General features: G+C 43.6%; 2 protein-coding genes across 5 annotated transcripts; one reads left to right on the top strand and one right to left on the bottom strand.

The window, feature by feature from the left end:
* Nucleotides 1-7: 7 nt before the first annotated feature.
* Nucleotides 8-12,973, bottom strand: GLT8D1 (glycosyltransferase 8 domain containing 1). 3 transcript variants are annotated; one of them, XM_059663355.1, is made up of 10 exons: nt 12,824-12,973; nt 7,694-7,747; nt 7,515-7,613; nt 4,976-5,189; nt 3,363-3,480; nt 3,062-3,146; nt 2,360-2,472; nt 882-1,048; nt 686-798; nt 8-518 (listed from the first exon to the last, which is right to left on the bottom strand). In XM_059663355.1, exons 2-10 carry the CDS (start codon nt 7,707-7,709, stop codon nt 328-330), a joined length of 1,116 nt encoding a protein of 371 aa, XP_059519338.1. In that variant the 5' UTR covers nt 7,710-7,747; nt 12,824-12,973; the 3' UTR covers nt 8-327. The 3 variants fall into 3 exon arrangements, with proteins under 3 accessions (XP_059519338.1, XP_059519339.1, XP_059519340.1); XM_059663356.1 differs by lacking the exon at nt 12,824-12,973 and adding an exon at nt 12,723-12,783; XM_059663357.1 differs by lacking the exons at nt 7,515-7,613; nt 7,694-7,747; nt 12,824-12,973 and adding an exon at nt 11,680-12,146.
* A 173-nt stretch (nt 12,974-13,146) lies between these two features.
* Nucleotides 13,147-15,280, top strand: SPCS1 (signal peptidase complex subunit 1). 2 transcript variants are annotated; one of them, XM_059663358.1, is made up of 4 exons: nt 13,147-13,568; nt 13,895-13,954; nt 14,053-14,139; nt 14,796-15,280. In XM_059663358.1, the coding sequence occupies exons 1-4, from the start codon at nt 13,293-13,295 to the stop codon at nt 14,919-14,921; spliced, it is 549 nt and encodes a 182-aa protein (XP_059519341.1). In that variant the 5' UTR covers nt 13,147-13,292; the 3' UTR covers nt 14,922-15,280. The 2 variants fall into 2 exon arrangements, with proteins under 2 accessions (XP_059519341.1, XP_059519343.1); XM_059663360.1 differs by lacking the exon at nt 14,053-14,139.
* The last annotated feature ends 687 nt before the right edge of the window (nt 15,281-15,967 follow it).

Below are 15,967 nucleotides of genomic sequence, written 5' to 3'. Positions count from 1 at the left end.
GCAAAAGTCCGATACCTACTGAAAAATGTAGGTTTCACTTTATTTATTTATAGATCAGGCCACAGGTTACAAATGTAAAACCAAGCAGCAGTGCTGAACTAGCTGTACCAGCTGTTATCAGTCCATTCACCTCTGGTTATTCAGGGCTGTAAGCAAACACTTGGTAAGGCAGATGGAGGAACGCGGAGTCTGTCAGGGAAGCAGACAGTGCTGTTTGTCCTCTTGTCCCATTTGAAATGTTCCGTTTCCCATGGGCTGCCACAGTTACTTCCCACACATACTATCTTCCAGGATTTCCTGAGAAATGCTTATAGCATAAATTATGTTTTACTTTATGTTTGAGATCTCTGTATGTCTTCTGATAAGGCTGAATTTGCCTGTTGGGTCAGGAATATACCATTTTTCCCAGACATCAGTAAATGAAGCAGTTCTTCCCCATGGCTTAAAGTGCCCATTCCAATGGAGTAATTTGGCAGCTTTTACAAACTGGGGTGAGTATCGTTTTCCAGCACTGGAGCCTTATGTTGAGAGAAAAAGAGCCAAATGATTGTACTGGTCAGACATGACAATGCCACATCAAACTGGAGAAAACTTAAAAGGAAACAATATATCCCATCCCTGAGGATAGTCCTTTAGATACTTAGTTTTTTATTAGCTTAGGCCTTTTGTTAATTCTTCTACTTACCAAGGTGGCGGACATTCCACATTGGGTCGATGGTGGAGTGCTGTTGATAAAATACGATCAGCAGAGGAGGTGTTGTGATGCTGCCAGCCAGTGTTCTGCTGTACAACCCCTCTCTTGGGACAGATAAATATAAGCTGTTAGTGAAGAATCATGACTAATTCCTGTTGAAATACAGCTAGGGTGGTTTCATACTTACTCTACATTGAGTTTCATCCATTTTTCCAGCTGGTTAGTTATATTCTGTCTTTTCCATTCTGTCAGGTTTGCAACAAAAACTCCAGGATTAAATGAGCAGGTGCTGGCTTTCATGGAAAGCTTACGGATTCTTTCCTTTTTATAGTCAAGATATCCAATGTAATTGTACTAAAAACAAATGGGATATATATATATAGTGTGTTCACTGCTTCAAACAGTAAATATATACAGCCATGCACTGCTTACAGATATAGATATGTTCTGAGAAATACCTTGTTGGGCGAAATCATTGTGTGAACATTATAGCATGCACTTATCACAAACCTAGATGAAGTGGCCTACTTCACACCTAGGCTGTGTATATAGCCTAATGCTCCCATGCCTCAAGCCTATACAGCATGTTACTATACAAAACAATACAAGATTAAATCAAGCACAAGAGAAAATGATGCAGTTGTCCTGGCTGGTGTGGCTCAATTGTTTGGTGTCAACTGGAGATCCAAAAGGTTGCCTGTTTGATTTTGGGTCAGGGCACATGCTCAGGATTATAGGCTCAATCCCGGATAGGGCTGTGCAGGAGGCAGCCTATCAATGTTCCACTCCTACACTGATATTTCTTCCCTTCCTCTCTCTAAAATTAAAAATGACACAGTAAACGAGATGTATGAGGCTATTGCAGGTGTAATGATGTATTTTACAGCAAATCTTTTTATTTTTATAGAGAGGAAAGAAGAGAGAAAGCGTAGATTGGCTGCCTCCTGCATACCCCCTACTGGGGATGGAGCCCAAAACCTGGAATCAAACCTGTAACATTTCAGTGCCAGGACAATGCCCAACCAACTGAGCAACACTGGCCAGGGCAGCAAACATTTTTATTAGTAGAACAAGTATAATAACAAGTAGTATAGTAAGTACATAAACCAATAATAAAGTTGTTTATTATCAAGTATTCTGTATTGTTCATAATTGTGCTATACTTATAATGTGCACGGTAGGTTTGTTTATCAGCATCACCATGAACACATAATACATTGTGCTTTAACGTTAAGATAACTATGAGCTCACTAGGCACTAGGAATTTTTCCATTATCTTTTGGGACCACTGCTGGATATATGAAAGGTATGCAGCACATGGCTATAACTTGACAGCCAGTAAAGAGGAAGTGCTGCGTATTTAAAACCTATGATTTCTCAGATTATTACAAAGGACTTTACATATAAAGCAAATAAAAGTGACATTTGGGGTTCTAAGTTAGGCAGAATAGGAAACTAGAAACAATAAGTCAGTTGTTCAAGGAGAATTAGGTTGTCAAGGCCATGAACCAATCTATAGGAAAACAGGCTTGAGTTTGGGATGGAATAATTAAGGAATACAAAATGCAGCAACAAAAAGAAAAGTTCCCAGAGTTTGCTGCCTCTCCCCATTAACGTGCTTTACAGGGAAGGGAGTGTCTACAAGGGTTCTAATAAGAAATTTACCTGGTTCCCTGCTCCACGAATGACAACTTTCGTAGAGGCTGAATCACAATCTTCTGAAAATGCAGCTGCATGTCCTGGCTTCAGTGGTGTATTGTAGAGCGCAAGGATATCACCTGAAATGGATAAGGTATAAGATTTATATTACTAGTTGTCTCAAGATTCCCTATTCCTCCCACTTCTTCCCAGGACCGTGATGGTGAACCTATGACACGTGTGTCAGAGGTGACACGCGAACTCATTTTTTTGCTCGATTTTTCTTTGTTAAATTTCATTTAAATATATAAAATAAATATCAAAAATATAACTTTTTTTTTACTATGGTTGCAAATATCAAAAAATTTCTATATGTGACATGGCACCAGAGTTAAGTTAGGGTTTTTCAAAATGCTGACACACTGAGCTAGGATAACCTTAATAGGATACCATAAATAAAACAACCATTACAGCCCACACTCTAGACCAGGGGTCCTCAAACTACGGCCCGCGGGCCACATGCAAATACAAATACTGTATTTGTTTCCGTTTTGTTTTTTTACTTCAAAATAAGATATGTGCAGTGTGCATAGGAATTTGTTCATAGTTTTTTTTTAAACTATAGTCCAGCCCTCCAATGGTCTGATGGACAGTGAACTGGCCCCCTGTTTAAAAAGTTTGAGGACCCCTGCTCTAGACAAAACAGCACTGAGTGACATCCTTTGGTACCTTGAACAATTACATCATCATCCATATATATAGCCTTCTTTGCGCTGGGAACCAGAATAGGCAAGTAGAACCTTGCAAAGGTTAACTGGGGAAGAAAAAGGAGAGGCGTTGACAGGACTCACCAAATGGCTGTGTGCCTATTTCATTTACTAGAATCCCCCAGAATGCTCTCAGTACCCATGCCAAAGGTCACTTAGAATTGCCCAGGCTTGGTCCAAGGAAACTGCTTGCACTGTACACACAGTTACCCACATATTCAATCATTTCCTAAGACTCATATACAAAGATGAGTGGAACTCACTGGTTTTATGGATTCCCCCTGGTCAGGTTCCTCCTTTACTTTCCCTTCCAAAAGTTTAGTGTCAAAATTCACAATTTTGTACCTGATGCTTTTCAGAGTACTGCTGCTGAGCCAAGACCTAATGAAAATGAAGTGCCAAAATTTCAGTTTTAAATAATGTCCCAAAACCACAGCCTTATCTTTTTGTGCCTTCCAGGGGAAACCCTAGGGACCAAATAGGTGCTTTCAACCTCTTCACTTCTCTGAGCCTCGGTTTCCACATCTGAAGACTATTCCCACCAAAGTCCCTCCCTGAGCCAAGATTCTCCCACCAGGCTCACATTTTTCATCACTCTTTTGAAACTAAACTATTGTAGGACTCCCTTATGGAATTGAGAACATCCGATCACCACATGGATCAAATACATAGGTGAAGAAAATGAGTCAAAGTAGGATGGTAGTAAAAATTAATGATCAACAAAGCTGGTAATTAGGCCGAAACCGGTTTGGCTCAGTGGATAGAGCGTCGGCTTGCGGACTGAAAGGTCCCGGGTTCGATTCCGGTCAAGGGCGTGTGCCTGGGTTGCCGGCACATCCCCAGTGGGAGATGTGCAGGAGGCGGCTGATCGATGTTTCTAACTCTCTATCTCTCTCCCTTCCTCTCTGTAAAAAATCAATAAAATATATTAAAAAAAAAAAAAGCTGGTAATTAGCTAATCTACAGACAGTAATTCACTGTGATGACTACATAATTCTTCCACCTGAGAATTCTGCCTGTGAGAAAAGTACTGCATGCTGCTTCTAGGTCCACTTCAATTCAGCATTTTGTAGACACAATGTTATCTGTGTAGTCTATTTGTTTCTACATTATTTTAGATGGTTCTGAGTTTTTAAAATCGAAAAATAATTTGCACAAAACATGAAACGTGGAGAAAGCCAAAAGGACAGAAATGTTTTAGAACTCTGACAACTATTAACGTGTTAGCCTAGATGTTTCTTGGAATAAATTTTGAAACCTTAATTCAAAGCATTTTCAAAGCATGGATGAGACTGTCCCTCAGATTGGGTTTCTATTATTAATCACTATAATAGTAAATAACCATTTACTGAGCGATTATGTACTAGGTGTTTTTTTTCTATATTTTCTCATTTACTTGACACAATCCTCTAAGTTGAATATTTTCATCCCATATTTATAGATGAGGGTTCCAAAGGGTTAGGTACTGTTCCCCAATCACTCTGGACCAGAATTTGTATCAGTGCCTGTGCTCACTTCACATTATTGCCATTGCTCCCACATTCCTTCCTACTCTAGACCAGAGATACTCAGAGCGTGTTTCATGAGATGAGAAACTTGTAACAGAACGTAAATCAGCATAGTACTTCCTGCACTGAGAAAATTCATAACTAAAATAATACCACATGGAGTTAACAGTGTACATAGTGACTCAGTTGATTTACATCTTAGTAAAAGTTCCTTACATTGTTTCTGCTATCGTGGGGACATGCTTATGATACAATCACTGGGAAAACTTGTCATGTGCAATTTATATGTGATATAATCTCAACTGTATAGAGAAAATATATACTCATAAAGCATTTTCTAGAAGAATCATCAGGCAAGCAGAGCTCACCGGAGATGGTCTGCTGTATGATTGAGCGTAACAATGTAGAAAATGACATTGGAGCGAGTGTTGTGCTGAATGCTGTTTATGGCTGCAATGGTCCCCCCGAGCCTATCTTCAGATGCAGCAATGACCACAGGAACCTCCTCTTGTCTCCCATCTACAGCATCATGGGGAGCACTTGGGATAAAGTCTATGGGCTGAAGCCCCACAATTCCTGAATCTGCAAAGAACACAAGAAGGTACTGTGATATAAACACAATCTCATGAGGTATGACACAGAGCACTAGACATGAAAAGAGGTGAGGACTGTGATGCTTATTTACCTCATTCTTTCCCATAACAATGTAAATATACAGCCCAGAAAGTGTGTTTTCCTATATAAAACCAGGTTTTTGGAAAAGCAGAAGCAGCATTAAAAAACAAACACTCAGGTCAACCAAATTCTGATACACGACTGATGGAAATATAACAATCTTTCTAGCAATTTTTGGCAATTTGTACCAAGAGCCTTAAAGAGGTACATGGCCTATGACTCATAGTAATTCCTCTTGCCTCTCAAGGACAAAATCTGAGAGGTAATCAAAAGCCACGATTTTATTTACAATTGTGAAAACCTAGAAACAAAAAGTTTTTCACACCATGGATCATGTCCCATAAGTAGGCATGAAACCAATTTAGAGGGTCATGATCAGAATTTGAGTAGAAAATAGTTCCTGAATTGGAGAACACTGAATGAGAAAATATCAGAGTGGGAAAAAATATACACATCAGAGTGCATCCCACACAGCAACTGCACGTATTGTTTGGTAAACCTTCATTTTTGCCTTTTATAATAATCCATTCATTTACTCATTCATTGAACACTCAGTGTCTACTATGTGCCAGGCAATATCTAGGCACTGGGGTTATAGCCATGAATAAAACAGACAAATCTCTACCATCATGAAAGGTGGATAGACAATCAGCACACACATGTGTATATGTGTGTCCTATATGTAATATATTTCTTATTGTGGGGTTGCCATAAAAAAATCAGTCATTGTAAGAAAAGACTTTCCTATGGAAACAAGTAAACTATGTGGCATTACATTACATATGAGCCCTGGTTGGTCTGGCTCAGTGGATAGAGTGTCAGCCTGTGGACTGAAGGGTCCCAGGTTCGATTCCGGTCAAGGTCTCGTACCTCAGTTGCAGGCTCGATCACTGGCCCTGGTTGGAGTGTGTGCAGGAGGCAACCAATCTCTGTGTCTCTCACATTGATGTTTTTCTCTGTCTCTCATCTTCCCTTCCACTCTATCCTCAAGAGAGAATTAACCAAGATAATTTTAAAAAAACGAAGTTACTGAAGAGTTTCCACTGCCATGGTAACATACTTAGGATATAATCATATGGAAAAACATGTCATATGTGCAAATTTATATATAGTATAATTTCAACTGTACAGAAAAAATGAGGGGGGGGGTGGGACTGAAAGGTACTAAGTTAAAATTTTAATAATTATCTCTAGGCATTGATCATTTATCCAATGAATATTTTACTGAGCACCTCCTACACACCAGCCCTCACTTAGAGGCACAGGAGATAAAGCAGCAAACAAAATGCCCTCATGGAGCTTGAGTGCTATTTTCTTTTTCATAAAAGTTCCTATGAGAAGCAGGCAATACTTTTCGTGCATACAGGGGTGGGCAAAAGGAGGTTTACAGTTGTTCATATGGAAAATAATACACTAAGAATAAACTCTGTTTCATGTACTCACAACTGTAACCCTATTTTTGCCCACCCCATATATATATATACACACATATAAATACATACACATGTATATATACACTATTATAAAACACGCTGTCAGAACACACAGGAAAGCTATTAGTTTTTTCTTGCTCTGGCCAACTATGGTGTGTGGCAATCCAAAATTGATTTTTAACAAATACTCTGAAGCTTCAAACATGCCTCAATACCAAGGCAGAGCAGTATAAACAACTAATGTTAAGTATCTAGCAATGGGATTATATAATAAAGTGATTTTTAAGATCGGTTGATGGCTTTATGGTTTTGTTTTACTACTAGAGTCCTGCTGATACAGTTCACAGGTTATAGGAAAGTAACAGGAGAAGGGAAGTAACCAGACTGACACTCTAGTACAGCGGTTGCCAACCGGTGGTCCATGAGGTCCGACAGGTTGGCGACGGCTGCTCTAGTGAACAGAGCAGGCATGAAACATCTATGACACTCACTGGCCCCACCTTCTGAGGCCCTGCTCTGCTGAAATGTGAGCAAATAGAAGCCACCCAGAGAGACTCCTTTCTGGCCTCTGATTTGGTAAAGGATCTTGTCAGATCAAATCCTTAGCAAATAACCGCACAGAAGGGAGAAGAGGTGGAAAGGGAAGGCTACAAGAGCACAGTGAGTACCACCATACCTTAACCCAGGGCCTTTAGTTTTTATAAGGCCAAGAAAGGTTTCTTTTCCTTTCACCTCATGATATACTTAGGATGTGGGACTCAGGTAACTCCAGCTCAACAGCTGCCAAGGGTTCGCGTACCTGAAACCTCATTCCTTAGCAAACTGCTCAGGCCAAGGAAGTTATGGTGCAAAACCAGTAAGAAGAAAACAACAGCCAGGACCAGGATGATGATGTTCACTGAAACACAGAGGGAAAGCCTGCATTATCTCTCTTTACATTGTGATCAGGAATAAAAACAACTCGTAGAAAGAGCATACCTTTACGGAATGACATCTTCCTCTTCTGTCTTACATAAATATTAGTTATTAATCCTACAAAACAAAAAGAAGCCCCCCAATTCAGCAGGTACAGAAGAAAGGCCATCAAAATGCCTAAATACTTTTATTCAGATAGAAACAAGAATTGCATATCTTCTGCTAGAAACTCAGTTTCCAAGAACCCAATTTGGGATCTGAATTTTTTATGGTAGTCATAATAAAATACTTCCAAATAATTGGAAAAATAAGGTAACCTTGTACATTATATACCTCTAGATGAAAAAGAAATTCTCCCAAGAGGACTAGCTGGGGTCTAACCACCCTGGAAAGTATAGTATGAATTTCTACTTGAAATTTCTTATTAAATTTCACAGGGAGTCCTGGCCAGTGTTGCTAAGTGATTAGAGCATCAGCCCACACACTGAAAGGTCTCGGGTTCGATTCCCATTCAAGGGCCAGGTTTGACCCTTGGCCCCAGTTGGACACGCAGGAGGCAACCAATCGATGTGTCTCTCTCACCCCTCCCTCCCTTCCAATCTCTCTAAAAATCAATGGAAAAAATATCCTCAAGTGAAAATTAATAACAACAAAAAATTATAGGGGCTCAGTTGTCTATGATCAAGTAGCCTGAGTCAGCCTCATCAGTACAAAACATCCCTGTTCTGAGTTGTATCTCATTCACCTTTCATTGGAATTAAAGAGGGGAAAAAGAACATTTTTCACATTCATTTAAAACTATTGCAGAAAAAAACAAAAACATTAATAAAAATTCATGCCCCAGCTGGTGTGGCTTAGTTGGTTGAGCGCTGTCCCATGCACTGGGAGGTCATCGATTTGATTCCCAGTTAGGGCACATGCCGGGTTTCAGGCTCCATCCCCAGTATGGTACCTGCAGCCAATCAATGATTCTCTCATCATTGATGTTTCTGTCACTCTCTCCCTCTCCTTTCCTCTCTGAAACTCCAGCTCCTGGGTGCTGCCACCATAAGCCCAATGATCCCTCAGCTCAGTACTGTGTAGCCCTTCCCTTTGGATATCCCATCCCCTACCCCGTTTCCTTAAATAGATTCAATTAAAAAAAATTTTTTCCCCCACAAAATCCAATTTTGCTATCAAAAGTTCAGAGAACAAAACAATCCCAAAACAATAATAAAAAAAAAAGTTTAGAGTACTATTCTCAAAAAATTAAAATCTGCTAAAAGAAAAAAATAGCTTCTTCCCTGCAGCTTATGCTCCCCAGCTCATCTCATGCCTCCACTTAAAAAAAAACCACACACACAAAAAAAACCAACTCAATGGAAACAAGATAGTAGGTGGTACTAAGTTAAACAATTAGATTTCCACAATAATCTCTGGGTAATGCTTCTTTAAAAAGAGATTTCAGCCCTAGCTGGTTTGCTCAGTGGATACAGCATCGGATTTGATTTCAGTCATGGGCACATACCTCAGTTGCAGGCTCCTCCTCACCGTGCAGGAAGCAACCAATCGATGTGTTTACCCTCGGGTGAGGATTAATTAATAAATATTAAAAGCAGAATTTAAACAATCAGGATATTCTGATACTACAGCTGAGACTTTTACCCTTTTCTACTTCATCTTTTCCCATGGCAGTACCTAACATTTACAAAAGGCTATTAATTTTACAAGCATTTTTAAATATAGCATTATTTCTAAAGTCAAAGTATGTTTAAATTAATTATACCTCAAGTAAACAGTGTGCATATCAGGCATTTGATTTCTCAAGGCCTTTGAAAACAGGAGAAATATATTGAAAGACTGTTGAAAAAACACTGGGATCACAGGCCTGATTACAAATTCAGGAGAAAATAATTCAGACTCCCCAAGAACAATCTAAAATACTTTGTGTCTCTCCTTCTAAAGAGGTATACCAGTATGTACAGTACATTATATCAATGAACTTCCCCTCTTAAGAATATACATCACTAGATACGGAAGCCATGTGCTGCTATGACGTGGACTGTCTTTCCTATAGAACCTGGCAGGCTGGGAGCTGCTCAGACTAAAAGCTCTAACATCTGCTTACGAGGACCCAACTTCCACCAAGACTGGAGAAAACTGTCTCACTAAAGTAAGTCTCATCTAGTTAATGGTACAAGGCACAGTGATTTAGCTCAACAATATCCAGCAAGTTACTTACAGGTAGTACGTAATTGTGCTACTCGTTGGTTAGACACAAGAAAAACAATCCTAGCAAGTATTTGATGGCATGGCAGAAACCACTGCTCCTATCTCTTCCACAATTATCTATTTGCAAAATGTCAAGTATTATAGAGTATGTCTGACTCTTAGTTCCTTTCCTGGTGCTATTGAAGCATCCATCTTATATAAAAACTGCTGTTTGAAATTTTAATCCTGCTATTTCTGGCTTCTGTAAATGCTTGCTGGCTTAAATAATAAGGAAAATAAGACTACTCCCATTTCAGAGAGGCCATTAAACCTTCCCCAGACGAAGTTATCAGTGCTGGCGTCAGGCCAAGCCTTTAGTCGAGGTCTCAAAGCGCCAGCACATAGGGCCCTTTAAGAACTTGCAAAGGGAACCGGAAAAACCCCATATTGGGGAGACAAAGAGTGTAAGATAGTATAAATACAGAAAACTTCCTGTGTGATTTCACCCAGAATTTGAGAGACATTTTATTCTGGGCCCACGCGTAATAAATGTAACTCCATCTCTCTAAGTGTTGCTTAGTTCTTCTCCGATTTTTCTGTAACACTATTCCTGCTGATGGATTTGTTGATTTGGGTTGGAAGGAATTAATTCTAAAAACAAAATTGCATGGAGACCCTGGAATGTGTAACAATGGCTTATATTTTTGTTAAGAGTATACAACAATATACAATTTGATCAGCAATATTCAAAATGAAAATTAGTATTTTTTGTTTAGAAATTTTTAAACATTCACATTCCCAACTCACTCACAAAACACATACACACTCACTCTGGGCAGGACCCCCAAAAATATGGCAATAGGGCAAAAGACTTTTCTTTTTTTTAATCCTCACATAAGGATATGTTCCTATTGATTTCAGAAAGAGAAGGGAGGAGAAGAGAGAAGCAGATAAACATCGACCAGTTGCCTTTCAAACGAACCCACAACCTGGTATGTACCCTGACCAAGAATCAAACCTACGACCTTTCAATATACAGGGGACAATGCTCCAACTGAGCCACTCACTGAGCCACTCAGCCAGGGCAACACTTTTTTTAAACTTGCTGGTTACCTGCATTAGTGCTCACATTCAGCAGCTGTGCTTGTCTTTTCTGCTTTCCCCCATTACTATGTACATGAAAAGCCATTCCACTGATGCTCTGTAAGCTACCCTATAACTGCCTCCTAAGTGCAGCCTCAGCAAACTCTTTCTCTCTGCTGGATCACACCCATCAGCGTATTATCATGCTCAAGTATCTTCCACTTAAAAAAAAAGAAAAGAGCCCTAGACGGTTTGGTTTGGCTCAGTGGGTAGAGCGTTGGCCTGCGGACTGAAGGGTCCCAGGTTTGATTCGGGTCAAGGGCATGTACCTGGGTTGCGGGCACATCCCCCCAGTAGGGAGTGTGCAGGAGGCAGCTGATCGATGTTTCTCTCTCACTGATGTTTCTAACTCTCTAACCCTCTCCCTTCCTCTGTAAAAAATCAATAAAATATATTAAAAAGAAAAGAAACTATTCCTTCACCCCAGTTGAAGCCCAAATCCATTTCTCTGCATCCCCTCACTGTAAAAGCTTGAAGGGATTTAAAGTATCCAGCTCCATTTCCTCTCTTGTTCTCCCTTTGCCCTTCTCCAACCAGACTTCTATTCCTACTGCTCCATTCAAACTGGCCTTATCAAAGTCACCAAAGACCACAGTCACTTTTCTGTCCTCTTACCCATCAGGGAAGTTTACTCTCCATGCCCTCCACCCTCCATTATGAAATTTCATTTGTTTATTTCTTCTAAGAGAAAAGCGACCCCAATGAAAAGTATTTACTGATGTATCCTCTCCATCTAAAATCACATCTGGCAAACGGTAGGAGGCATGTAATCCTTGTTGAATGATCGATCTTATTCATCTAGGCAGGGGCAACAAGGGTGGTTCTCAGCTCAGAAAGGGAGCTCGATCTTTTATGATAATTACGGGAAAGGGCATGGATTCCCATGGAGCTCTCTCGCAAGTGGAGCCTGACAGGCAATTTCCTTTTCCCGTCTGATCTGTCCCATAAAGTCTCTGCAACTGCCACCCTCTGAAGTTCCTTTGAAGAGGGGTAACACAGAGGAATACGTCTACGTCTACATAAGACAAAAAAAGCCTGTTAAGTGTCTGCCAGGCTGAAAGGTGCGACAACACTAAGGAAATTCGTCCGTTTTCTCCCACCTCATCAGGCTGGGGCCTGCTTGGCTTTCAGGAGTCAAGGGAGCCCCCGAACCCTACCTTCAGCTGCACCGCCCCCGAGTTCCCACATCTCCCCGGCCTCCCTCTCTCTGGGTAAACGCTGCTCCCTGTATTTCTGGGGCACGTGGCTGTCTCCCTGGGCACACTCTGGAGCTAGGAAGGCAAGGGCCTCGTGTTGGTCACAGCCATATCCTCGGCCCATTGCCTGGCCCAACACAGGACGCCGTGAATGTCTGCTGACTGCATGAAGGGGGGGGGGGGGGCAGCCACACACCAACCGGCCCTGGGAGCGCCTAGGACCCCACCGCCTGTGCTCCTGACGGGCAACATCGCAGAGGCCAGGGAGCCGGCTGGGGCGCGCAGCCCGGCGGGTCCGGAACGGTTTCTCTCAAACAGGGGAGGGGCCTATGCTCTGAGACCCAGGCCTTGAGAGAGGCAGGGAGAACCTGGGCTGGTCTCTCCCGCGAGGGCCCGGGGAAGTCGGGGGGCCAGCTTGGAGACTCTGGGGTGCGAGCTCTCTCCACTCCGGTGCAAGGGACAGCCAAGGGCCCGGCCTCCTCTCCGAAGGGATTTCTTTCCTCTCCAGGACATGCCCTGGGGTGCTCCCTTCTAAATTCTAGGGGTCAAAAGGGCCGCCTTACGCTTAGGGGTGACGCTCTCAAGGTTCCCCTCAGGCCCAGAGAAAGACTCCGGATTCGGGTGAGCCGTTCGTTACCCTTCGGATGCTCGCGGCCACCCTTACCTGCAGCCGGAGGAGGAGGAGCCGCCGCCCGCGCCCGGCCCGCCCCGCCCCGCCAGCTCAGCGCCGCGCTGCAGGCCCCGGCCCAGTCACCGCCCGGCCGCCTGCGTCACTGCACTGCCGACCGAGTCCGCCCGCCCGCTGGCTCCCCGCCGCCGCGCCGTTCCGCAGGCCCCAGCCCACCCGCTGCCAGGCCGGTGAGAGTCCCGCCTAACAGGCGCCACCGGGCAGCCCCTGCGCCGGGGTCCTCGCCACACACAGCCCGTCGCCATGGAGATGGGGCGCGCGCCGGCGGCCGTTGAGTCGCGGAGACGCTGTGCAGGACAGTGTAGGGAGCCGGGGCCGCGGTTCCCAGCACCCGATCGTACCGACGGCGAACCGGTCCCCGGCGCGCAATGGCTCGGCTAGGCCGCCGCGGTCCCCACCTCAGCGGGCAGGACGGCGGGCTCCCGTGAGCGCAGGGCGCCTAGCGATGGAGCGGGGCGGGGCCTCGGGCCGGCCGGGTCTGTGCGAGACATCCGCTTCCGGGGTTGTGGCCATCGCACCACTCGGCTCGAGAGGCTCGCCGCGCCGTGCCCGGGACCAGTCCCCAGAACGTACGGCCCCTGAGTCGCAGACGCCTTCGCCTCGCTCCCGGACGCCCTCGCCTCGCTCCCGGACGCCCTCGCCTCGCTGCCGGACGCCAGCATTCTGCTGCCCGCCTCAGTCAGCCATGCTGGAGCAACTGAGCTCGCTGCCCACGCAAATGGTGAGGTTGAGACCCGCTTCGGCCCCGGCAGCCTCGCCGCCGCTCGCCCGCTGACAGCTTCGGAGTCCCTGTGAGAGACCCACCCGCTGCACCGCGGTTCCTGGCTCCGACTCCTGCCTTCCACTCTTCCCCTCCTCCCTTCCTCCGCGAGAATCCCCCCGCCCCCCCGTGCTCGGTTAGGGTGCTTCCGTTCCCCCGAGAAACCCAGCATTTCCTTGGGGAACCCCTGACGTTGGGTTGCTCGGTGCCAATGCTGTGAGACCAGGGCAGGAATGGTATCTCTTCGGTGATGGAACGAATCCTGCTTTGCTTTCCTTCACCTCTAGGATTACAAGGGCCAGAAGCTAGCTGAACAGATGTTTCAGGGAATTATTCTTTTTTCAGCAGTAAGTATTGACTTTTGCATAATCTTTCGTTTGTTTGGGTGTGTGTGTGTCTTCTTCTTCCCCCCAGACTGACTGTATTCAATATACTTTGTCTCTAGATAGTTGGATTTATCTACGGGTACGTGGCTGAACAGTTCGGGTGGACTGTCTATATAGTTATGGCTGGATTTGTTTTTTCGTGTTTGGTAAGAAATCTGTGGGTGTTTGAATATTAGTGGCAACTTGTGTTGTCTGAAGTGGGTTGTTTTGGTTGGACCTATTAGAGAAAACCAGCGCCAACTTTCCCCTCAATGTTTCCCCTTGCTATAGGGTCAGCTGAGGAAAGCTGCATAAAAGGATACACCTCATTTATTTTGGCAGCTGCTCCAAGCAATAATCTGAAAGTTAAAGCTAGCAGGAATTTTTAAAAAATATTTTTAAATTGATTTTTTAGGGAGGGAGGGAGAGGTATATATAGAGAGAAGCATCATCAATCAGCTATGCCCACACTGGGAATCGAGCCTGCAACCCGGGCATGTGCCCTGACCTGGTATCAAACTGGTAACCCCTTGGTCCTGGGTTGTCTGTCGCTCAACCACTGAGCCACACCAGCAGGGCCAAGTATTTTTTATAATCTTCACACTGCTCCCTCCCCTCCTTTATTTTGGCCCTTAAAGCCATATGTGTAAACAGTGAGGCTTGCATCACTTCAAGTATCTTGTCTGAGCAGTGGCATGGTTTTCAGACGAATGTCATTTGGTTGTTGGTTTTACCTTTAGTGTAGGAGTCATTTGGGAACCAGGCATTTAACATAATGCTCTTTAGTGGCTACAACTGATTCATTTTCTCTGTTCTGGCTCAGCTGACACTTCCTCCATGGCCCATTTATCGCCGGCACCCCCTCAAGTGGTTACCAGTTCAAGACTCGGGCACAGAAGACAAGAAACCAGGGGAAAGGAAAGTTAAAAGGCATGCTAAAAATAATTGATCAGGGTTTTACATGATTCAGCTCTATTATTGCACCTGCTTTTGTATCCTGTGAGATGAGCTAAATTTTCACACCCAAAACACGAGCTACAAACCACCTATGCTCCTATGGTACAGCTGTTATAGATTTTTTTCTCTTTATATTTCACTTCTTGGTGGGGCTTTGACTTGTACATATTTTAGACCTCTTCATAGTTTCTCTGAAATGGAGAACAGAAAATACAAGTATGCAAAGTTTCTTCCAGGTCTACAAAAGTAATACTTGCTTCATAAATGGTAGTACAACTTAATTATCAAAGTTTTATAATTCATTATTAAGCTGTTCGAATATTTTCAATTAAAACTCACAGTGCAAGTCTATGCCTAAAGTCTTTTATTCATTGTTCTGCTAGCAAGATTACTAGTAAAAGCCAAAGTTAGAAGCTTGTAGTTCTGAAAGTGTCAGTAAGCCCCATTTCTAATTAAAAACAGCAAGCACCTAATGAAAAAATTTACGAATGTAAATTTATGATGTAGTATTTTAGTACCACCAAAGGCTGATGTTAAGCAGAAAACATTTCATTATTCTTTACCTGAGGTGGACCAGAGTGAAAACCTATCCTACATAATAAAAGGGTAATATGCAAATTGACCCAATGGCAGAACAACAGGTCGCTGTGATGCACACTGACCACCAGGGGGCAGATGCTCAACACAGGAGCTGCCCCCTGGTGGTCAGTGCGCTCCCACAGGGGGAATGCTGCTCAGCCACAAGCTAGGCTGACGTCTTAGGTCCGCTCCCTTTGAGGAGCTCCCAGACTGCTAAAGGATGCAGGCTGGGCTGAGGCCCGCCCCCCTTTCTTCTCCCCCCATTGCACTAATGCCATACACCAGGCCTCTAGTGAAGTCATAAATTCCTTTTAAATTTTCCAGAAGGCTGAAGAGAAAATCTTCTAAAGGTCTTATGTGAGGGGGAGGGTTATTATAGGTAATACTCTATTTCTCAATACCAGGATATAGGACTTCCAAACTGTGAGTTTAAGAAAAAGGGAGCAAAGACTTTAATAC

This window comes from Myotis daubentonii, chromosome 14, assembly GCF_963259705.1.
Source record: "Myotis daubentonii chromosome 14, mMyoDau2.1, whole genome shotgun sequence".
NCBI classification, from domain to species: Eukaryota; Metazoa; Chordata; class Mammalia; order Chiroptera; family Vespertilionidae; genus Myotis; species Myotis daubentonii.
Note: the sequence above shows the minus strand (reverse complement) of the source record. Positions and strands in the feature narration are given on the sequence as shown.